This window comes from Perissodus microlepis, chromosome 7 (genome assembly GCF_051167445.1).
Source record: "Perissodus microlepis isolate ML-2025 ecotype Zambia chromosome 7, ASM5116744v1, whole genome shotgun sequence".
Lineage (NCBI taxonomy): Eukaryota > Metazoa > Chordata > Actinopteri > Cichliformes > Cichlidae > Perissodus > Perissodus microlepis.
This window is the reverse complement of record NC_140467.1, coordinates 55,249,291-55,274,083: the sequence shown is the minus strand read 5'-3', so window position 1 is coordinate 55,274,083 and position 24,793 is coordinate 55,249,291. Positions and strand designations below refer to the sequence as shown.

The 24,793-nt window shown below is 38.6% G+C and overlaps 1 protein-coding gene across 4 annotated transcripts in view; it reads left to right on the top strand.

The window, feature by feature from the left end:
* Positions 1-24,793, top strand: part of camk2b2 (calcium/calmodulin-dependent protein kinase (CaM kinase) II beta 2) — a 71,307-nt gene that overhangs the window by 20,406 nt on the left and 26,108 nt on the right. For 3 of the 4 annotated variants that reach the window (XM_084936086.1, XM_084936083.1, XM_084936085.1), the window contains exons 6-13: positions 3,939-4,011; positions 14,935-15,037; positions 16,733-16,816; positions 16,897-16,991; positions 17,092-17,214; positions 18,768-18,851; positions 21,454-21,496; positions 24,158-24,229. In XM_084936086.1, the coding sequence (XP_084792212.1) occupies positions 3,939-4,011; positions 14,935-15,037; positions 16,733-16,816; positions 16,897-16,991; positions 17,092-17,214; positions 18,768-18,851; positions 21,454-21,496; positions 24,158-24,229 (677 nt within the window). Of the gene's footprint in view, positions 1-3,166; positions 3,240-3,938; positions 4,012-14,934; positions 15,038-16,732; positions 16,817-16,896; positions 16,992-17,091; positions 17,215-18,767; positions 18,852-21,453; positions 21,497-24,157; positions 24,230-24,793 lie in introns of all 4 variants that reach the window. The other variant, XM_084936084.1, reaches the window with a different exon arrangement.

Sequence of the window (24,793 nt, the reverse complement as noted above, 5' to 3'; positions counted from 1 at the left end):
TTCTGAAAGCCACAAAGGGGCGATTGCTGTGGTTTCAAAAAGAAATATGGTTGTACATTTAAGAAATCTGTGGGAAAATGGCGCTCTGATCCCTTGATCTGTTATTTGCACTAAACTGATGAGTGTACAGTCTCAATAAGTAGTTTCAAGTATTACTGACTATAAAAAGGACATTTATTTTAAAAAGAAGAACTGAACATGATTTTTGAAATGCAGAGTTAAAATCGAATCACCAAATAATTTCTATGAAGCTACATAGCAGAGGAAAGTCCAGTGAATGTAGCCTAGATGCTGGTGGTGGCCAGGATAAGGTAGATATGGGGAGGATGAATGTGCTTCTTAAAGGCAGAGTGATAAAACAGCAATGACGTTTAAAGCACATGGAAAACAGAATGATTGGCTCACAGAGGGCAGGCAAAAAAAACAAAAAAAGAATGGGCCAGAGTGATGACAGAATTGAGTTTGTTTATCGTGGGAAAGCAGACGTGTTGCAAAGGATACACTACCAGCTCAAACACACAGGAATGGAAACAGATCTTCCTTACTGAACTTGTGTTCGACCTTAACCCTCTCAGGCCCAAATTAAGTTTTGTGTTGCTAATGCACAACCAAGTCCTGCAGTGGTACTTCTGAGTAAAAAAACTCATAAAATATGTATGTGGGGTAATCAGGTTGTTAGGTCTTAACTGTTGCAAATCTGCAACATCTGCCTGGAGAGGGTTAATTTCGTGAATTATGTTTTAGACTCCATTAGACTCCATCGTGTATTAGTGCAAGCCTACTTAGGTAAATGGCAGATGGCAGAAGTTTCTCCGTCAGAGTCCCCCTTTTCTCATCACATTGGATATCAAAAATCCAAGATGGTTATGGTGAAAATGTTGAGTTTCTGGCTTTGTAATGGGACTAATCTTTCTTAAAGCCTGATAATACTTTCCACACTCACAAGTCTACTAGGGTATGCTTGCTTCTGAGTGATGTAAATGTCATCATCACACAGTGAGCAAATGCTTGCTTTTTTGTGTCCACAGAGAATTTATATTACAATGCATGTGCCCTTGATAGTGGACTTTAAAGAAATATCACAAGAATGACTACTTGACTATCAGGTCTCCAGCTCAGCTGTCCATGTCCTTGTTTGCAATAGACTATAATCAAGTCATTTCATATGTTAAGTGTGTTAGTGGTCTTAGTCTCTCCAAAGCCTGTTTTATTGATAATTACTCAATAAAATTACAAATTTTAAACCATTTTTAAACTATTTTATATGCTTTGACAAATGGCAAAGCTACTTTGGGATCGACACATATGGATGTGTTGTTTACTTCTTATTCAAGTCCATACCTAATCTGTGATATTCAGCTAGAAAAAAAACACAAGAAGGCAACAGTAAAAATATTGCAAACATGAGGCTTCAGAATTTCCTTCTGTCCATTTTTTCAGTCACTTACCAGTTGAGAGTCAGCGGGCTTATCACAGCTTTCATAGGTGACATTTCTAACCACTGCACAACTGTGCCATCCAACTTCAAAAAAGTAATGAGTAATGTTACTGTAGCTTTGTCTGTCTTTTGCCATGGTGTGAAAAAGTGTTTGCACCTTCCTTATTTCCTTTTTTTTGTATGTTTGTCACACTTAAATGTTTCAGATCAAACAAATTAAAATATTAGACAAAGATAACACAAGTAAACACAAAATGCTGTTTTGAATAAAGGTGTGTGTTTTTTTTTTTATTAAGGGGAATAAATTCCAACCCTACATGGCCCTGTGTGAAAAAGCAATTGCCCCCTAAACCTAATAACTGGTTGGGCCACCCTTTAGCAGCAACAACTGCAATTAAGCATTTGTGATAACTGGCAATCTTTTACAGTCTTTTCCAGTGCTGTGGAGGACTTTTGGCCCACTCATTTTTGCAGAGTTGTTCTAATTTAGCCACATTAAAGGGTTTTAGAACATAAACCATCTTTTTAAGGTTATGCCACATGTTGTTGTTGTGGTGGTGTTTTGGATCATTGTCCTACTGCACAACCCAAGTGCGCTTCAGTTTGAGATCACAAAAAGATGGCTGAACATTCTCCTTCAGGATCTTTTGGTACACAGCAGAATTCATGGTTCCATTTACCACAGCAAGCCTTCCGGGTCTTGAAGCAGCAAAACACTCTTAGGAAGGTTCACCACTGTTCCATGTTTTCACCATTTGTAAATAATGGTTCTCACTGTAGTTCGCTGAAGTCCCACAGCTTTAGAAATGGCTTTATAACCTTTTCCAGATCAACAGATCTCAGTTATTTTGTTTCTAATCTGTTTCTGAATTTCCTTGGATCGCGGCATGGATGGTGTCTGGCTTTTGAGGATCTTTTGGTCTACTCCACTTTGTCAGGGCAGTCCTATTAAAGTGATTTCTTGATTGAGAAAAGTGTGTGGGTGTGACTAAAGAAAGTGAACTCCGCTTTCCAAAGATGTAAAACACCACAGTTAATTTATGTTATAAAACATAAATTTACTGGGGGCAATCACTTTTTCGCAGAGGGCCACGTAGGCATGGATTTTTTTCCCCCCTTGATAATAAACAGCTTTACTTAGAAAGTGCATTTTGTGTTATATTTGTTTAATGTTTAAATTTGTTTGATGATCCGAAACATTTAAGTGTGACAAATGTGTGACAAAAAACAGGAAAACAGTTTTTTCACACCACTGTACACACAGTCTGTGTTAGCAACAGTTGTAAAGTACACAGTTTCATGTTCTGTTTTGTTAGTAATATGATGACAGGTCTACAAAGCTTCTTTTCTCTCATTGTCACATAGTGCAGCTGTGTTTTCAGGTTTACACACTCTGGAGGCCATTTTAGTAAAGCTCCATGTACATGGATTAAAAATTCACTTTTAATTTGAACAGAATAGCAAGATGAAGAAACAAAGATATGTTTATGAACTGAATGAAATCTTAGCAATGGAGATTTAAAAAACTCTATTCAGAGGCAAATCAGGAAATATGTAAAGTGCTTCTCACATCAACTCCCTCGCTTCCTCGCCCTGCAACAGCCTCTGTGCCTCAGATCTTCCCGTTCTCTTCTCTGTCCACTTCTCTTTCTTACTATGTTTTTGGTCCCTTTCCTTCTCGTGTTGCTTCCTTTATCTGGTCTTCACTCTGTTGTTCTGTCTCCACAGTCACTGTATTCATCAGATTCTAGACAGTGTCTCTTACACCCACCACCATGACATAGTGCACAGGGACCTCAAGGTGTGTGTGTGTCTCTCACTGTGTTGCATTGCTGTGCACCCTCTGTACAAGAGCTGCTTGTATTTTATAGTCCTGTTTTTTAATTTTTGCCTGTGATTTGATACAAGTTTTGTCTGTGCCTGCTGCCTGTTTGTTTGTCTCCCCTTGCCTGTCTTGCCTGTCTTCTGGTTCTGCTTTTGCAGCTCTTGTTGTACTATTTTAGAAGTCTGAAATATATTTACAATTCCTGTGGGTCCTACGACTGTCATACTTTGAGCAAGAGTGACTGAGTGAGTGAGAAAACCTGAGAAAGGGTAAAGGAGTAGAGGTCAATAGAGTGACAGAGTGGCAGCAGCGACAACTTTAAATACTTGCAGAATCTTTTCCTCAAAGGCTTTGTTATCACTGCTGCTAAATAAATTACACACAAACATATACAGGTTAGACAGAGTGTCTCCCGCACGGAGCTGCAGAGCCCTCCTACGCTGCCTGACTAATATTTGGCACTTTCTTTAAAACAGAAAATAGCAAACTGCACACATTCTCTCTGTGTAGCTCACAGACAGGTTCACACTTTTTTATATGTGTGCGCAAACGTGTTGAGTGTGGAAGAGAGAGCTGGTTCCTACACTGAAAACATGTATGTGTGCCTGTGACAGTTGGGGCTCAATGTGCTAAATGTGTTCAGACTAACCTGCTCCCCCTGCTGTCTGCATGCAGTCATTGCATCCAGCAGATCCTGGAGGCTGTGCTCCACTGCCATCAGATGGGTGTGGTTCACAGAGATCTCAAGGTGAGTCACGAGCAGGTCATGTGTCTGTGTCCATGTAGGTGTGGAATTTTAGCTGCACAGCTATAAAATCAGTATAAGGAACATTCTGTACTATGTTCAGGTCAGGTTTAGCTCAGGGACAAGAGTCCATGAAGGAAAAATATAGAGCTTCCACAAAAAGAATGATACCTTCCAAATGTTTCTGGAAGAAATAAATAAGATTTTCTTTTTCAGGCAAATGGCCAGCATGACAAAAACACATGAAAGTTATACAAACAGATACCTGCCTCAAAAATGTATATCCTATATATATATAAGGATATGTACGTCTAAATATCATAGGTATAGAAATGATAAGAAATGACAGAAAAAGATGTAATGATTGGCTAAAGGGAGCATGTTAAAGGAGGATAGCAATGGACCCAGGACTGAACCTGGAGGAATCCCACATATCAGCCACATATTGGAATAACAAACTCATTATTGAAATGTTATAAAATTTTTGTTATAAAAACAAAACAACTTCACTATTACTATTACTGTGTCACAAATGTTGTGATGAACAATGTAATTCAACAACAACAACAACCCTCCTAAATGTTCACGAATATGGTAATCATTAAATTTCATAAATCTGCATACTATAAATAGAATAGTGTGACACAACCTGCTTTTCATATGTAAACGTCTGCAAATATTTCATCAGGAACTATAGACCTTATAAACCAGAATGTGACCACTGTTCTGCACTGTAGCATTATAAATTTTGCTGCATGTTTATGCCTTTACATTACAAATTATTAATTATGAACAGTGCCGGTTTTTCAAAAAGTGTTCCGAATTCCCACTGTTATATGTGAGTGGTATAGCAGATTACGTTTTGTTGAGTTTTGTCATCTGTATTTCAGTTTGGTCTGGATATCATATTCTGATGTCATGTTGTCTGTTTGCCTGATGAAGACCCAGTATGGCTGTGGTCTCACTTTTTTGTAAATCAGTAAGCGGTTCTCCATAGTTCTGTGTTTTGTCTGACTGTTGTAATTGACAGCTGGTAAGTGCAGTGAAAATATTTATATCCAGCATGTCTGCGCATGTCTATGGGCTGGATTTATCAAAACGTGCATGAGTGTTTGTGCACATATGTTGAAGTTCTGTCTTGTGCATGCACTTGAGTGGACTACAACTGAAAGAGAAATTTCATAGCAGTTGGAAACCTTGTTTCTGCTCACCTCCAGTGCTGCAGTGATGTATACCACGCAGCTGACGTTCTTTTGATTAAGTTCCTTTGGACTTTCATTGACCTGCTTCATGTTTAAGCAGGATATGTATATATATCTGAAAAGGTAACAATGAATCCCTGTTCACAGATGAAAGTAACTAATCCTTCACAGAGGAATGTTTGAATATTTTTTGTGTATATCAAGCGTTCCTCTTATTATCATATGCTGTTTCTTACAGCATAGATACATACTGCATCTGTATAAAACAATGTCTGCTCTACTGAATTACATACATTTTTTTAGTGATTTGTTCAGTATGTATGAGTAGCAAATAAACAAATAAAAAAACAATGTTAATAACAAACCAACATATAATTAAAGAACAACCTAAAGCTCTATAAAGAACAAAAAAACCCAAATAATTTTTTGTAATGATGCAGTCAAGACAAAATATTGTCAAGAATGTATGTTAACATTAATATAGCAATTTACATTACATTTATAGCAGAAATATGTGTGATGGCTTTTTATTGATTTTAAGACTATATAAACTTAGTACAAAAAGTAAAGAAATTTGTGTTTGGTCATGAATTAATAAATAAATAATAATTAATAAATTACTAAATAAAATTAATAAATTTTGTGCTGTTGGAAAGCCTGTTTATTTCCCCTTAAATGGTCTTGAAAAGCTTGCGAAATGTTTTATTCCATGACCATGTACTTCATGGGGCAGGATCAAAGGACAAAGGACAGAGGCCTTGGCAGAGATGATTCAGCTCAGGGAGCAGGTGAGGTGGCCAGTGGCGGAGACTAAGTAGCTGTGGGGGCTAGTTGGACCCCACAGCTACTGGCCAATGGAGTAGATAATTCATACCCTGAGGGCTCAGGATACTCAGAAGACGCTGTCAACTCTTGTGGGAGCTGAGCAGGGTGCACTTTTCTGATGTCTGGGTCCACAGCAGCTCCAGCGCGGGATACAGTGGAAGCTCCAAGTTGGCTAGACTAGTTTGTTCAGAATTCACTGTGTTCACTTGCTGAGACACAAATTCAGGGTAGGCCTTGGGTAGATCAGCACTCTCTCTGACCCAGGAAATATAGAAACTAAGGCAGCCTGTACAACCTGAGGAGCCCTCTCTTCTGTGGAAACAGCTCCCAATTTGGATTTGGGAGACAGACACACTGTCTGCTTTTAAGATTAGGCTTAAAATTTTCCTTTTTGACAAAGCATTTTCTTAGGTCTGGATTAGGTGACCCTGAATTAGTGCAATAACCTTAGGCTCCTCGGAGCGTAATGCACTAGTGCACTAATGCATAAGTGTTCACTCACCTTTCTTTCACTCAGTATGTTTTTAAACACTACTCTGCACGTAATTATTATTATTATTCATTCCTGGCTCTCTTCCAGAGTGTGTCTTTTGTCCTGTCTTTCTCCCCTTGAAACCAACCAGTTATGGCACATGGCTGCTGGGGAAGTTCTTCTTGTTAAAAAGGACTTTTTCCTTCCCACTGTCCACAAAGTGCTTGCTAATAGGGGGCCATCTGATTGTTGTTGTTTTTTTTTATTTTCTCTGTGTTATTGTAGGGTCTTTACCTAACAATATAAAACCCCTTAGGGAACTGTTGTTGTGATTTGGTGCTACATAAATAAGATTAAATTGAACTGAATTGAATTGAATTGTCCTATAATAGTCAATTACTGTGAAGTAACTGGGAGTAAGAAGTGGGAATAACCAGCGAGTGAAGCAGTTGAGGTTTGTGAGATTTTATACCTTCGAATGCTGAGATAGCAGCTGGCCAAGCCCTCATATCAGCTGTTTCTCTCAGTCTTTGTGAGTAGACTAGAAACCTAGAACAGTCTAAGTCATTTTCTTCCATGCAGATTGTTGTGTCCTCTGGGTGCTTTGTGCGGTCAACTTGCTCTGTGACTATCAACTGTGTGGAATTTGGTTAATTGTTTTCCAACCCAAGTGCAGAATGCAGGAGACCAAAGTGAGCATAAGGTGAATATTTAATGCTGGATTGATCAAAGGAAAACATGATCCCAAAACAGAAAGCAAAAGGAGGCACAAAGAGTAATTATACAAGGAGTGTAATACCAGGACGCACTAGGAAATCTAGAAAGCATACTGTGGGTGACTCAACAGAGGGGCAAGAGGAGACTGAGACAATAATGACAGTAATGAGGCTAGGGGAAACGGTGGGGGAAAACAGCTAGAACAAATCAAAGACAGATGGGCACAGTGGGGCACAAAGGGAAGACTATACACATTTAATAAAAAAAATGATTATAAAAAAATGTAATACATAAATTATAAATTATAAAATAACTGTACAAAACCAAAGGCAGAATAGCCAGAAACTGAAACAAAGATATATGAAATAAGATACTTAGAAATGTGGCAAATAAGAATAAATAATAACAGCCAAACTGAGAACCCAAAAACATTGAACTAAGGTGTTTATTACTAATAACTGACCCAACCAGTTATTAGATTTAAGGGGCTTTTTCACACAGGACCATGTAGGTTTAGATTTTTCCCCCGGTGCACTGGTGCACAGTCATGTTGGAACAGGAGAGGGTCATCCTCAAACTGTTCCCACAAAGTTGGGAGCATGAAATTCTCCAAAATGTCTTGGTATGCTGAAGCATTAAGAGTTCTTTTCACTGGAACTAAGGGGCTGAGCCCAACTACTGAAAATAACCCCGCATCATGATTCCCCCTCAACCAAACGTTATACTTTGCACAGTGCAATCAGACAAGTACTGTTCTCCTGGCAATAGCCAAATCCAGACTTGTTGATCAGATTGCCAGACAAAGAAGCATGATGCATCACTCCAGAGAACACTTCTCTACTGCTCTAGAGTCCAGTGGCGGCATGCTTTACTTCACTGCATTTGGAACTTGGTCATGAAGTGGCCATTCCATGAAGCTCTCTATGTAATCTTCTTGAGCTAATCTGAAGGCCCAATTTGGAGATCTGTAGTAATTGCAGTTTACTTGGCCTACTAGTTCGTGGCATAGTTGCTGTCATTCTCAATGACTTCTACTTTGTTATATTTCCCCCCAACAGTTTACTATGGAATATTTAATAGCAAGGAAGTTTCACAGCTGGACTTGTTTGGAGGTGGCATCCTATCACGGCATCACACTAGAATTCACTGAACTCCTGAGAGCGACCCATTCTTTCCCAAATGTTTACAGAAGCAGTGTGTATGACTAGTTGCTTGAGTTTATATACCTGTGGCCATGGAAGTGATTGGATTACCTGAATTTAAGGATTTAGATGGATAAGTAATACTTTTGTCAATATTCTGTACATAAATAAATAAATATTTCATTTAATAAATACTTAATAAATACTGATTGCAATGTTTTTTCAGCAATACTTATTAAATCTGCCATATTTCATCATGGTATTAGTTAATGCTTTGATGCACTGCTCTCTTTATTTTCATCTCTCACTTTAATACAATGCATGATTGGATACAATGCTTGGGTAGCGACCATCAGATGTACACTACTTTTCGTAAAACATTGAAGAATTCTTTGAGTGCACTATATAGTCTGTACTCACTATATTTTAGACAGTACTACATTTTCATTGAACCAGTTAGTGACCCCTTGTATCCTGTGACTCGTGACAGTGTCATTATGGAGAGAACACTCCCATCTTCAAAGAAATACTACATTATATACAACATCATTTTATGTTGATTTGCAGTGACCCTTTTCTTTAAGAGGACAGTATAAACCCCCCACACCACCCCCACTGTCGGAGTTAACAATGAATTCACTTTCATAGTCACTTGGATCGTTTTTTGTTTTTTGTTTTTTTGCTGTCTAGACACAGAAATAGAAACAACGATAATTCTCAGCCCTGAGCCTGCTCCAATCAGACTATGGTTGGATGCTTATTTCAGTACCAACATCACTGTACGGTGCATTTGTGTGGAATCCTCTGCATGTGTTCTGTTAGGATTTTATACATTTTATGCAAATATCAAAATGTGAATTTTTTTTCCAGGTATAAACATGGAAACTACAGTTACCTACTGATTATTTTCTAAAGCAAATTTCTGATTTTTATTGGAAAATATGAGACAGCATGGTAACTTGTTTGATGATGAAGTTAATATCCTCATGTTTAGCAATTAATATTAATCACATTAATCATCTAACATCCTTTGGTACAATATTTGAGTCAGGAAAGTGGACAAGTGATATACAGAATAGATGATATGTTAAAATCTCACAACTTGAGTTTTTAAATCTGAATTTTATAAATAATTCGGTGCACTTTTGATAACATTTAGGAAAGGAAAACACTAAACACTTTTGCATTTTGACTTTAGTTTTTAATTTGACCGTTTTACCCATTGAGTATACAACTGTATATAATATATACAGTTTTTGTGTTTGATACTGACATTTGCAGCTCTCTTTATCATGATTATGATATAGTGTCAAAAAGTACAAAAACATCATCTGTTCATTTTGACTAAGTAAAAAAGTACAACAATTAATTGCCCGATTAGTTTGAAGTTCAAATCTTGACTTAGAAAGTGTTTTGTTTTGTTTTGGGTTATTTTAAGTTGTCCAAATGAACTAGAACTAGAACATTTTATTAATAAAGTGTAGTAGTATTTCCTAAAATATCAAACAACTGAGTCTGTTCTTTGTGGAATGAAAAATACATTTGTCCAACAGTTCAATTCAATTCAATTCAATTCAATTTTATTTATATAGCGCCAAATCACAACAAAAGTCGCCTCAAGGCGCTTCATAGATACAGAGAAAAACCCAACAATCATATGACCCCCTATGAGCAAGCACTTTGGCGACAGTGGGAAGGAAAAACTCCCTTTTAACAGGAAGAAACCTCCGGCAGAACCAGGCTCAGGGAGGGGCGGCCATCTGCTGCGACCGGTTGGGGTGAGAGAAGGAAGACAGGATAAAAGACATGCTGTGGAAGAGAGACAGAGGTTAATAACAGATATGATTCAATGCAGAGAGGTCTATTAATACATAGTGAGTGAGAAAGGTGACTGGAAAGGAAAAACTCAATGCATCATGGGAATCCCCCGGCAGCCTACGTCTATTGCAGCATAACTAAGGGAGGATTCAGGGTCACCTGGTCCAGCCCTAACTATATGCTTTAGCAAAAAGGAAAGTTTTAAGCCTAATCTTAAAAGTAGAGATAGTTTCTGTCTCCCGAATCCAAACTGGAAGCTGGTTCCACAGAAGAGGGGCCCGAAAACTGAAGGCTCTGCCTCCCATTCTACTTTTAAATACTCTAGGAACAACAAGTAGGCCTGCAGAGCGAGAGCGAAGTGCTCTAATAGGGTGATATGGTACTACAAGGTCATTAAGATAAGATGGGGCCTGATTATTTAAGACCTTGTATGTGAGGAGCAGGATTTTGAATTCAATTCTGGATTTAACAGGAAGCCAATGAAGGGAAGCCAAAACAGGAGAAATATGCTCTCTCCTTCTAGTCCCTGTCAGTACTCTTGCTGCAGCATTTTGGATTAGCTGAAGGCTTTTCAGTGAGTTTTTTGGACATCCTGATAATAATGAATTACAGTAGTCCAGCCTGGAAGTAATAAATGCATGAACTAGTTTTTCAGCGTCACTCTGAGACAGGATATTTCTAATTTTAGAGATGTTGCGCAAATGGAAGAAAGCAGTCTTACATATTTGTTTAATATGTGCGTTGAAGGACATGTCCTGGTCAAAAATGACTCCAAGGTTCCTCACAGCGTTACTGGAGGCCAAGGTAATGCCATCCAGAGTATGAATCTGGTTAGATACCATATTTCTAAGATTTTCAGGGCCGAGTACAATAACCTCAGTTTTATCTGAATTAAGAAGCAGAAAGTTAGCGGCCATCCAGGTCTTTATGTCTTTAAGACATTCCTGCAGTTTAACTAATTGGTGTGTGTTATCTGGCTTCATGTACAGATAGAGCTGGGTGTCATCTGCATAGCAGTGAAAATGTATGCTATGTCTTCTAATGATGCTGCCTAAGGGAAGCATGTATAATGTAAACAGAATTGGTCCTAGCACTGAACCCTGTGGAACTCCATAATTAACCTCAGTGGGTGAAGAGGACTCTCCATTTACATGCACAAATTGGAGTCTATTAGATAGATATGATACAAACCACTGCAGTGCAGTACCTGTAATACCTACAGCATGTTCTAATCGCTCTAATAGGATATTATGGTCGACAGTATCGAACGCTGCACTGAGGTCTAGCAGGACAAGCACAGAGATGAGTCCACTGTCAGAGGCCATAAGAAGATCATTTGTAACCTTCACTAAAGCTGTTTCTGTGCTGTGATGAGCTCTGAAACCTGACTGAAACTCTTCAAATAAACCATTCCTCTGCAGATGATCTGTTAGCTGTTTGACAACTACTCTTTCAAGGATTTTTGATATGAAAGGAAGGTTGGAGATTGGCCTATAATTAGCTAAGACTGCTGGGTCTAGAGATGGCTTTTTGAGTAAAGGTTTAACTACAGCCAGCTTGAAGGCCTGTGGTACATAGCCGATTATTAGAGATAGGTTGATCATATTTAAGATCGAAGAATTAATCAATGGCAGGACTTCTTTGAGCAGTTTTGTAGGAATGGGGTCTAAAAGACACGTTGATGGTTTGGAGGAAGTAATTATTGAAGTTAACTCAGAAAGATCAATTGGAGAAAAAGAGTCTAACTTAACATCAATGGTACTAAGAGTAGCTGTAGATAATATTACATCTGTGGGATGATTACTGGTAATTTTTTCTCTAATGATAAAAATTTTATTTGTGAAGAAGTTCATGAAGTCATTACTAGTTAACGTTAAAGGGATGGTTGGCTCAACAGAGCTCTGACTCTTTGTCAGCCTGGCTACAGTGCTGAAGAGAAACCTGGGGTTGTTCTTATTTTCTTCAATCAGTGATGAATAGTAAGATGTTCTGGCTTTGCGGAGGGCTTTCTTATAAAGCAGCAAACTATTTCTCCAGGCTAAATGATGATCCTCTAAATTTGTGACACGCCATTTCCTCTCCAGATTACGAGTCATCTGCTTTAGGGTACGTGTTTGAGAATTATACCACGGAGTCAGGTACTTCTGATTAGAGACCTTAGTTTTCACTGGAGCTACAGTATCCAGAGTCGTACGTAGTGAGGAGGTGAAATTATTAACAAGATAATCAACCTCTGTTGGGGTAGCGTTCAGATAGCTGCTCTGTTCTGTGTTGGTACAGGGCATTGAAGATGATAACAGTGGGTGGATTATATTCTTAAACTTAGTTACAGCGCTTTCAGAAAGACATCTACTTTGATAAAGTCTCCTCTCCACCGCTGTGTAATCAATTATTGTAAATGTAAATGTTATCAGGAAATGATCAGACAGGAGAGGGTTTTCAGGAAACACTGTTAAATGTTCAGTTTCTATGCCATATGTTAAAACAAGATCTAGAGTGTGATTAAAGTGGTGGGTGGGTTCTTTTACATTTTGAGAGAAGCCAATTGAGTCTAATAACAGACTAAATGCCATGTTGAGGCTGTCATTTTTAGCATCTACATGGATGTTAAAATCACCCACAATAATTATTTTATTTGAGCTCAGAACTAGATTAGATATAAAGTCTGAGAAATCAGACAGAAACTCTGTGTAAGGCCCAGGTGGACGATAGATGATAACAAGTAAGACTGGTTTCTGAGTTTCACAGCTGGGGTGGACAATGTTAAGCATCAGGTTTTCAAATGAATTAAAAGTCTGTCTTGGTCTTTCATTAATTAATAGGCTGGTGTGAAAAATTGCTGCCACACCGCCCCCTCGGCCTGTGCTTCGAGGTTTCTGGTAGTTAAGTTGTGGAATATTTCTGAATAAGATTGAGCTACTGGGCACATTTACTTTCTTCAAATCTCTCATTATGACTTTGTCAACTGGATTAAGAGTTAAGGCCTTTACTGTATGCACCTTCTGTGTTTTTAAATCAACCAGCAGAGGGTGACATGATGACTGTCCTTCAGCTGGATTACAGCATACAGCTGTTTCTATCACTGTGGTGAAATGATTGCTGCTTCTGTGACACAGATCTGTCACTGTTAGCATAAACTAGTCAGACAGCAAAGAGTTGTCATTCCTGTGTAGTTATTTGTCACATTTGCTTTTTACATCAGCGTCTGAGCAGCAAAGACACGACTATTGCAGACAGACAAGATGTGTTTGGTCGTCCTCAAGTAAACAAAGGCAAAAAAGGCTTATACACATTTTTCAGTCCCATCTGTCTGTCTCAACCTCAAAATGAGAGAGTACATTTTATTTGCTGGAACATGTATGACTGTACCTCTGAATATGTCTGTAGCCATAACTATTTTTAGCGTTCTGATCTGGGTATAACTGGTCTGCCTCATTCTCCTGTTTTCCCTTTAAAGTTATGTATAGGAAAAGAAGTAAGAGAAGAAACTTGTTCCTAATGACCCATTTTCCACAGTCAGTTGACTACTCCCCCCCCAAATGCATTTATTGATTTTCTAAATGTTTGCATATACACACACAGCGAGATCAGCAGAAGCAGGACACTACCACAGCCAAAAGGACTCAAGTTGCGGACAGTGCAAAGGTGCCCCGGAGACTATCCAACATATAGTAGCAAGGTGCAAGATGCAAGCTTGGACAGAGTACACCGAGCGGCGCAACCAAGTAGCTCTATAGAAACATCTGCGCCACATGTGGACTAGAACTCCCCAAGTCACTAAAGGAGACACCATCAAAGGTGGTTGAGAACAAATGGGGCTAAATTCTTGTGGGAGTTAGGAAGCTGCTGTCCAAGCAACCAGTCATAGTGGTGATTGACAAGGAACAGAGGACTGCAGTTGTGATAGATGTGTCAATCCCAGCAAATAGCAACATTATGAAAAAGTTCTGTCTGAATGCCTCACACATGCTTATGCTGCATAGTCATAAACATCATCATCATCAGTCATCAGGTGCTCTGCTAGGATAATAAGCTGGCCAAAATATGAAATATAAGCCACTGACATCAAGACAAGAAAGCTCCTTACCATACGTGGAGGGTTCCATCCCAAGCCTAGTGCCCTGACACTGTACACTGAGGGGGAGGAAAGAGACTGATTAGTCAGTGTCAGAAATACTATCCAAGATGAAACAACAAAGATCCATCAGTACATCAGGAAGATGTAGCAATGATGTAGCACTGAGCATGTGCTCAGTGAATACCCCAGGCAGCAGAAACTCAAGAAACAGGGAAAAAAAAGAACAGGGACCATCTTGGAAGGACAGATCCGTCCAGTTGCTAAAAAAATAAAATGTCACATAAAGACTACTGTCTTAATGATAAAATAAAATAAAATAAAATATCAGCCACAAAGAAACCAAATTAAAGTGCAAAAAAAAAAAAAAAAAAATTCAAACTTAAGCTTGTTGAATGTGAAACTAAACTTTTATCTGGCTCAACTCTGCAAGATTACTGTTGAGATCTTTGCATAGTGATTATAGTACTTGTTGTGAGTGTGTAAGATAGGTTAGATGGAGTTACAAATGACTTAACATGAAATAAAAACTTCCCTAGATTTTGTCACCCCTTCTGAAGTAATTTAAGAAAAGCCTTTCAGTAACAATGTCGTAACAACCTTGAGACATTAAATTAATAAGGTCATAAAATGTGACACTAACATGACACTACTGTGCTTGTGTTACACCTTCAGCCAGAAAACCTGCTGCTGGCCAGCAAATGTAAGAACGCAGCAGTCAAGTTGGCTGATTTTGGACTGGCCATTGAAGTACAAGGAGACCAACAGGCTTGGTTTGGTAAGACACACACACACACACACACACACAGAAGTGTGCATGTGTCTGTAGGTGTTATTAAAAATAACACAATTAGAAAAGCATCTCCATTAATTTCAAAACATATGTACAATTAGAAAGAATGCTACAGACAAAGTTGCTCATGCTCAAAGGGCAGGTGCACTGTTGTTCAAAACACAATGGATTATCACATGAAAATTACTAGTTGCTCATGCTCAAAAAATTAAGAAAGGATTTAGAAGACAAAGATGATCTAATTCTAAATAAGAGATTATCTAAAGGATAAGACAACCCCCAAAACACAAAAGGTTATACAAGTTGAAGCCACAGATATTTGTCCTTCCTTGTGTTTTCTCATTGTTTTTTCAACACTTTTGCATTTGACTAAGGTCAGTCTCAATACTGATGCAACACTTGGACCCTACAGAGGTTGTACATGTAGTCGAACTCCTTCAGGATGGCACATCAATACATGCCATTGACAGAACGTTTGCTGTGTCTCCCATCCCAGTGGTAAGCGCATGGAAGAAATTCCAGAATTTCCAAGCAGTTACTCTAGGAAAGCTGGACAGGACCATAGAAGGTCCGTAAGCGGCATGCGTGTCCTTTGTGCTGGAAGAAACAGTATGGCCACTGCTAGAACCCTACAAAATGATCTCAAGCAAGCCACTGGTGTGAATGTCTCTGACCAAATAATCAGAAACAGACTTGTATTATTGTAGGATCTTTACCTTTTAATATAAAAATGGCTTGAGGCAGTTTTTTTAATTTATTTTTTTATTTGGCGCTATATAAATAAAATATAAATAATTTGATTTGAGAGTGACTGGAGGGGTCAGCATCCTCTAGTGAGCCCTATGATCACTGCCCTGTACTGTGGAGCCCAATTGGCATTTATCATAGACTATCCAAATTGGCAAGTTCACCACTGCCGCCCTACGCTTTTCAGAGATGAGAGCAGATTCATCTTGAGCACATGTGACAGACGTGAAAGAAGCTATGGCGAATGTTATGCTGCCTGTAAGATCATTTAGCATGGCTGTTGTATGGGTGTGTCAATTATGGTGTGGAAAAACATATCCATGGAGCGATACACAGTCCACTATAAGTTAGGCAATGCCACACTGACTGCCAGAAGATATTGGGATCCTTCAACCAATTGGCAGATCCTGTGCTGGTGCAGTGGGTCCTTGGTTCCTCCTGATGAACAATAATGTCCAGCCTCCTGTTGACAGAGTATGCATGCAGTTCCTGTAGTATAAAGGAATTGATGCCACTTGACTGGCCGTAACTTGGAGTTCAACCCAGGGATAACGTTTCCCCTGACGTTCTGATTAGTAGACAACCCATTTGAACCACAGCTGCCCCACCGCCTTTTAAAGGTATCACAAAAGACAAATCAAACTATAAAAGTTAAGCACCAAAATAAGAGGTTATCTAAAGGATAGGAGCAGAACCTTTTAACCCTCTCAGGCTCAAATTAAACTCTTTGTTGCTAATGCACAACCAAGTCCTGCAGTGGTACTTCTGAGTAAAAAAACCTCATAAAATATGTATGTGGGGTAATCAGGTTGTTAGTTTTTAACTGTTGCAAATTGGCAACGCCTGCCTTGAGAGGGTTAAAATGCATTCTTTTCTGTACTTTCGCCAAGAAACAGAGCCTTCATTTGTGTTGCTTTTTGTTTTCGTGTGTAGGCTTTGCGGGTACTCCTGGCTACTTGTCTCCAGAAGTGCTGAGGAAAGAAGCATATGGTAAACCTGTAGACATCTGGGCATGTGGTAGGTTTTTTTTCTATTTTCAGCACCACCTCTGCCAATTTTGTTCTTGGCACTCAAACAATGGCTGTTTATGTGTGTAGGTGTGATCCTCTACATCCTTTTGGTTGGGTACCCTCCGTTCTGGGACGAGGACCAACACAAACTCTACCAACAGATCAAAGCTGGAGCATATGATGTTAGTCAGCTTCTCATCTCTGTTTCTCTTTAAGTTAAATAAGATGTGGTACATATTTTTATTGTATATGTGGGGATGCTTAGGTGTGTGTTTGGTTTAGTTTCCCTCCCCAGAGTGGGACACAGTGACTCCCGAGGCTAAAAATCTGATCAACCAGATGCTTACTATTAATCCAGCCAAGAGAATCACTGCCCAGGAGGCTCTGAAGCACCCATGGGTCTGCGTAAGTAGCATATACACATCCAGCATCCTATTAAAACTGACAGGAAACAATATTTCACAGCTCAAGATTTGACTATCAAGCAATTTGTAATTTGCAAATCCTCTATCAGCAACTATGAGAACATGTGCTTAAAACTGCCAAATATGACATGTGCAAATATGTGCTGACATGTCAGCTTATCTTGAATATGTTTTTTTCCATAGACAGGCAAAAGTTCAACCTATTAACCTTCAGCAACCAAGACCTGAGTTCCACATGATACGTTAAATTTCTGCAGAAATCTCTAGACTCCCCAAAGAAGTCTAGAAAATTACAATTATGTTTAAAGTAGAGTAAATTGACATCTTAAACAGTGTGTTAGTGTGTATAATAAAAATACATCGCAGAGTACAAATGTTAAATTTGTTTGGCAATAAATCACAGCTTGGTGCTCTGTAAATAAATGCCATCTTACAAGGGCCCTTGATTAATGTAACAATTCAAGAGACTCTGGATTCTGAACTAAAAACACAAGCTTGAGCCCAATGGAACACTTTTCTTCCAGGAAAAGTACTTTTTGATAAACGTGTTTTTTGATACAAGATTCAGAAGGAAAATACAGTTAAATGAATTAAATGACTTGTTTTGACTGTAATAAAATTATCAGAAACACAGTTGCTCTCTAAATGAGCTTTGGTGCTACCACGTTTTGTTGGTAATTTTTTGGGGTATAAAAATGTCAGTTTAATTCAATGAATTCAGTACTTTTCAGTTTAAAACTAGTTTATGTCAAATGTATTATTTTATCAATTTAATTATTTTACAAAGTTAATTTTTACTTCTGTTTTGTTTTTATGACAGATGGTCTAATAGAATTTTTATGCATTAGGATTTAATATATCTAATTATATCTAATTAATATATCTAATTAGAATTTACATTTCATACATAACCATTAGACTGAACACTAGTTACAGTCATACGTCCATCTGTAACACTTGTCTTTCATTGGAAAAGAAAAATATTCCCTTAGGCAATTGTATTCACTGGAGTTTTAAGTGAACTTTTGCCAGTTTATGCAATAAAACTTTGGCACAATATCTTTAAAAATATGATCATAGCAACAAGAAAAAAAAGTTACATTTACAGTATTTTCCATTTATAATTTGTAAAACAATATTTTTCTTGACCGTCTTCATCAGTTTAAGTCATAAACCCAGTACCTGTGATGTTTGCAGGAATAGTTAGTAAGAATGACTAATGTAAAATTTGAGAGAAATTGGCCCAAAAACGCAACAAAATCACTAGCTAAGTCAAAGATCTAAATCCTTAACATAACACCATATCATTATCTCTACAATGAAACAGAATGTATTGTGCAGATACTGTAAAGCCAAGTTGAATCTCTTTATCCTGAAGTTTTGCTGAAATTTTGTTACCTAAGGGGCCTCAGAATTAACACATTTCACCAATGCAGAATCTCACTGGCAGCTCCTGCCCACATAAACCTATCACTGTCACAGCTGCTCTTGTAACATTTTATTTTCAGCAACTCTTTCTCTGTCTCCCCACAGCAACGCTCAACGGTGGCCTCAATGATGCACAGACAGGAGACCGTCGAGTGCCTGAAGAAATTTAATGCCAGGAGGAAACTCAAGGTGTGAAAATATTTGATGGTTCAAAAAGAAGTTGTATCTCTGATTTCAGGAGAAAGGAGGAAACCCTTACTCTAGCTTAATGTCTACCAGTTTTGAACTAATTTCAGATTTTTTAAAAGGAGCTACAGTAGCTATAAAAACAATTTGCCCTTCCCTGCTGTAGTCATACTAATTATTAAATGGTATATGTGATATATTTGATCTCTTTTTCCTTTTTAAACATAGCATTATGTAGGAGTAGGTAATGGATAATAGATATTGATTTTTAAATAACTGGACATTAATAACTTGAGCTTATTATATAATAGTATACTATAGGATATTTGTTAATAGGCCGCTCAGTCTATTTCTCTTGGCAAACTTTGGCAAAACTTAGGGTCAACAAAAAAAGGCAAATATGAAATTTAAACGTGAGCTCAGAGGTCAAACGCGACATATTATTTGGAAACCGTTGCGTGATATTTAGACTCAACATATACCAGTATCTTTTCCTAAATGTTTCCAATATAAACAAAGGCAGTTCAATTCGGAGATATCATTAGAAACAATTGAACATGATTTATTGATATACAGAATACAATTATGTTATTTGGCGATTAGACTCTGATGAGTCACTGAATGACTTGGGTAAGGCGGAGATGTGGAGGGTGTGGGTTGCTAGAAGGCACCTGGAAGGGCAAATGATGGATGAGCAGTGAGATTTAAAGTACGCGGAGTGGAGGCTGATTGGCCTGAAGACTAGACCACAAATGTCGCAATAAGCTTGACAGTGTGGGAGTGATGTGAGGCTTCAATTAGCCACCAAACACAATGCTATCCGTTTTGTCTTCCTTGGTGAACTTTATCTTTCTATCCACTAAGTTGAAGTGAGCAGTGAAGGATTGTAATTCTTGGATTTAGATTTTGACCCAGGTGTCATCAGTTTATGTGTACCAGTGGCTAGGTGCTGTCCCTTTAAAAGAGCCAAGAGCCTTGCTTTCCACTTCCTCCATGGAAAGGCTGGCTACATACAATAGGTGACACCGGAGACCCATGGCACATCCATGTTTTTGTCTGTAAAACCCTCACTGTATTTAAAATATGCGGTGGTAAAGCAGTCTAACAGTGTGCAAATCTGATCTGGGGTGAAGCTGGTTCTGTTTTCCAAGGAGCTGTCTTGTTGTAGTTGTTTTCTGACAGTTTCCACTGCCTCAGTTGTAGGTATGCAAGTGAAGAGAGAGACTGCAATAAAAGACACTATGGTTTCATCTGGATCAAATTTTTGGTCCTTGTTGGTGAAGTCAGTGGAGTTTTCGATGTGATTGGGGGTGTTCCAACAAGGGGTGCTAGCATGGTAGCAAGGTGTTTGGAAATGTTGTAGGTGGCTGAGTTTATACTGATAACAATGGGTCTGAGTGAGACCCCTTCTTTGTGGATCTTTGGAAGTCTGTAAATACAGGGCATAGCTTCCCCTCGGTGTAGCCGATGGTAAGTAGGACAGTCAATAACTTCATCCTTTTCCAGTTCTTGTAAGCAACTCATGACGTTCTTTTTGTATTTGCTTGTGGGGTCTCGTTTTAAGGCTTCATAGGTATTGGTATATCCAAGTGTCAGTGTAGTAATTTTCGTGTGATAATCCATTGTGTTTTGAACAACAGTGCACCTGCCCTTGTAGCCTGGTAACATGGTGATGTTATGGTCTTTGCTCAGAGATTTTCTTCTTTTCTTGTATTGTGAGGTTAGACGGGGGAACATTTGCACTGGAGAGTGTGAAACCTTCCTGATTTGCTCTGCTTCTGTTTGTGTTAATTTATTAACCCTTATGGCGGTTTCCATGGTTGTAATCAGTTCCAATTTGGGCGACTGTTGTGGAGAAATGGCAAAATTGAGCCTTTTGGCTAGCCCTTTCTTTTCAGGTTCAGTGAAGGTTCTCAATTATCCAGGTCATCGTAGTCTAAGGAGCTTGTAAAGAAAAGCGACTGGACTTCTTTACGTTTCTTGAAGACATTTCACCTCTCATCCGAGAAGCTTCTTCACTTCTAAAAGAGGTGAAATCATGGTTCTAATCACGCTGACAAACCATGGATGTCCTGGCTGGTGTGCAGCACTTTATCGTCATCCTGGGGAGTGCTGGCCTATTCTATTAGCACTTTATTGTATCTTGTCTGTGAAGGTTCTCAGTCATCCAGGTCATTGTAGTCAAAGGAGCTTGCAAAGAAAAGCGTCTGGACTTCTTTAAGTTGCTTGAAGACGTTTCACCTCTCATCCGAGAAGCTTCTTCAGTTCTAAGGTCAAATGGTGGGGAGTCCCAGATTTAAACCTAGTGGGAGTATCCCCCCACAGAGGGACAAAAGGACCCCCTGATGATCTTCTAATCGCCTGAGCCAAGGTGTGAAACTGGGTGTGGGTCCCAATCAGCCAGAGTTTCGGGTGTGTTCATTGTGAAACCTGGCCCCACCTTATCATGCGAATTCCTGAGGTCAGATGGCACTGAGATATAGGCTTATTTGTAAGATTGGTCTGTCTGCTCACATACAGTTTAAAAGTTAATTCACGACACCAGCATATTAAATAGGTTTCAGGGTGGATTCTTATAATGCTTTTCTGTGTTCTTCCTCATCAGGGTGCCATTCTTACTACCATGCTTGTCTCCAGGAACTTCTCTGGTGAGTGTTGCTCTTTAAAAAGACAGAGGTGATGAGGAGAGGTGACATGCCATCTCTTCAAAAATTTACACCTACACACACACAGACACACACAAAACACACATTAACGCATAACAGGCTCATGGGAGATGCTATGGTAGAGATTTGTCTTATTTAAAAGCTCACCCAACATAGCTGTAATTATATTGTGTCAGTGTCACATATAACTAAATCTTGTTTATTTGTCACGTTGTTCTTTTATGATAAATGGCAAAAGCTAAGTCACTGAAATCCATAAAGAAGCTAATAGTAGTGTTAAGAAAATGAAATGAACACTCACTGGCCTGACCCGATTTGCTTGACTAGCAAATCTAGAGAAAGCCAAATATTTTTTGCAACATGTTTTGTATTTGTTGTGTATCAGATTTCCTTTAAAATGAAAGGATTACTGGCTAAAAACTATAATTCTTTTTTTTAACCAATCACATTTTGACTTACAGTTGGTAGGACTAGAACCATTTAACAAACTTAACATCGTAAGCCCTCCTGTATATTAAGAAAAACTATACAACTAAGAACGACTGATATACCAATATTTATTTTTACATTTTCCCCAAACATACAAAATTATAACTCTTAACACAATAGTTTATTTCTAGTGCTACAAAGTGCATTTTGTGGAGATCATCAAATTAATTACAAACAGTGTTCATCAACCTGTAAAAGTAGGTCGATGAATCCTGTTGAATACTTTCAACACCTGAAAAAAAGTCTCATCAGTGAACTTTGGTGTTTTTGTATTTTTCTTGCTTTCTATCAGGTAACATTTTTTTTTAGCTTTAGTTCTAATGAACAGACAGCAACCTAAGGTAAGGTAAAAATGATTTATTTCAAACCAGACTATATAAAAACGTGGTGTATAAAGTGGAGGTAATGTGGGCATGCTTTAAACACCTATTCTTCCCATCCCTGAATCTGTGGCTGTAAATACTTTCCTGATGACTCTATGGTATCAATAGCTACATTTAAATCTTATTGAATTCACTACAATGCTTATTTTCTTAATTATATCACCATTAGAGTTAAAAAGAAGGATAAAACAGGTTTTTTTACCATGCAATTGACAAGTGACTAGTCTGTGAGCAAGCAGTGTCCTTCTGTTTTTCTGTCAGATAACCGTATTGAATGTCACATCCAGTTGCATAAGACCAAGATAGCTCAGCTTGAGGCTTTGCAGTAGGACTTCACTAACCAGTGGGTAATGTCACAAGGTCATGGTTCATCTGGCATGACAACATCATATGGGTTTGTAGACTCTTTGAGTTACAGTTATCCCTATAGTGCGGTTGTGGACTGGCTCTTCAAGGATCAAAGCTTCTGGTTCCAAAGGATATTGACCTGGTTCAAACTGATAACCTCTGGATGTCGATCCTGCTATCTACTGATGAAATACTTTATTGTGTAGCCCTGCAGGTCAATTATGAGATTCTGCCTGTTAACAGCAGCTCTTCACTATGGTTCATGCACATGGCAAATTCAACCAGGTTATTCTTTAGTGGCCAGGAAAAGAACTGGCAAAAGCTTAATCAAATAGTAACAGTCACTTGATGAATTCACCAGACTTTTATCCTAATTTAACTAACCTATCCTATGCTAATGCTGATTTCTGGTACAGGTGTTGAGAAGAATGAGAGTAAGGAGAAGGGGTATGCACTGATCAGGAAAGAGATCCACTCTATCCTGTGCCCAGTAAAGTTCAAATGGGGAAGCTGTGACTCAGTACAAAGGCCTCCAGCTCATTTGAGACTATAATCCAACGTGACAAAAATGAGTAGAAAAAAAAAAGCCAAAAATTAGAATTCCGGTTCCTAAGTTCACAGTGGTTGGGCAACGGTTATCTTCTGGTGCTTCCTGCTGAAATTTCCAAAGTCCTTTCCTGGGGCACCAGAAGCTCAAAACAAGAATCACCAGTAGAATAAGATGTTTACATACAGTTCTTATGAAATGGGGAGACATAATTATTTTTATAATAGCCTGCAAATATGTTCATTTATCTTGTAAAGTTGGACATTATAACATGGAAGTCTGTGGGGATTGGCTCACTTTTGAAGTCAGCCTCAAGTGGCCATATGAAGCAATGCAATTTCTCCAGTCTGTAGACAGATTTGTGGCTGGCATAAGTACCATAACATCCTGCAGTAACACAACATCCCCTCTTGTTTATGGATAGAACAAACATCATTTTTTTCAGTAGCACCATGAGTAAAGTCACACCAAGACGCCCCGTGGGAGCTGTGTGAACAGTAACAAGGATAATGGAGGGCTGTATCAGATGATCTGACTTCCACAATCCCTGACCGACAGTCAAGTGAGATTATGATAAATTAGAGCACAGATTGAAGGAAAAACAGCCAACAAGTGATCAGCAATTGGGAATTTCTTCAAGGTTGTTGCTTAAACTCAGGGGATGATCTCATGAAGCTAGTTGAAGACTGAAGAATATGCAAAGCTGTTCTTGAAACAGATTTGGCATTAAAATACAATATCACCCATATATAAAGTCGTTTTGGTTATGCTGTCTTTCTACACAAACCCATACGTGTTATTTTTTTAGTTTGATCCATTCACATAGTAGTATTAAAGTTTTGACTGGTACTGTTAATGATACTCTGTATTTTTCAGTGGGCCGTCAGACTACAGCCCCTGCTGCTGTCAGCGCTGTAGCAGGAACCACAGCTGGCATCGTGGAACAAGGTAAACACATTTCGCAAGCACATCTTTTAGCATTTTCTCCCTGCAGCTTTTAAAACTTTACATCCTTTCCCCTCATTGAGGCAGGAGCAGATGTGATTAAACGGAAATCTCCCAGGGTCACAACATCACACACTCCTTTAGCTCTATCCCTCAGCTTGTTTTAATCTCTCTTCCTAAATCTTTCTCTCCTCTTCCTCACCCTTATTGCTTCATTAACTGTTTGCCAAGGTAAGCAATCTCATTTCTCATCTGAAGGGAAGAGTATTACAGACTTTTCTTTCCTTGTACAGACAAATAGCATGCACTGTGGTGTATAAGTGGGAGTTTAGTTATCACATTTTAAATGTGGAGTGCAGTAACTGTTCAGTGCTGCTTTTAGGTTGGGGATCACACATCCACTAAGAGCTCCAACATGATAAAAGATTAATGTCAGCAGAACTGGAGTGTTTTTAAGCTGTTTCTTCCCTTTTTATCAGCATTTAAGCAGCAAAACACATACTTTATTTTTTCCACATCATCCCAGACTAATTCCTGCCCATCAGTGAACTCTGTGAATTAATCCAG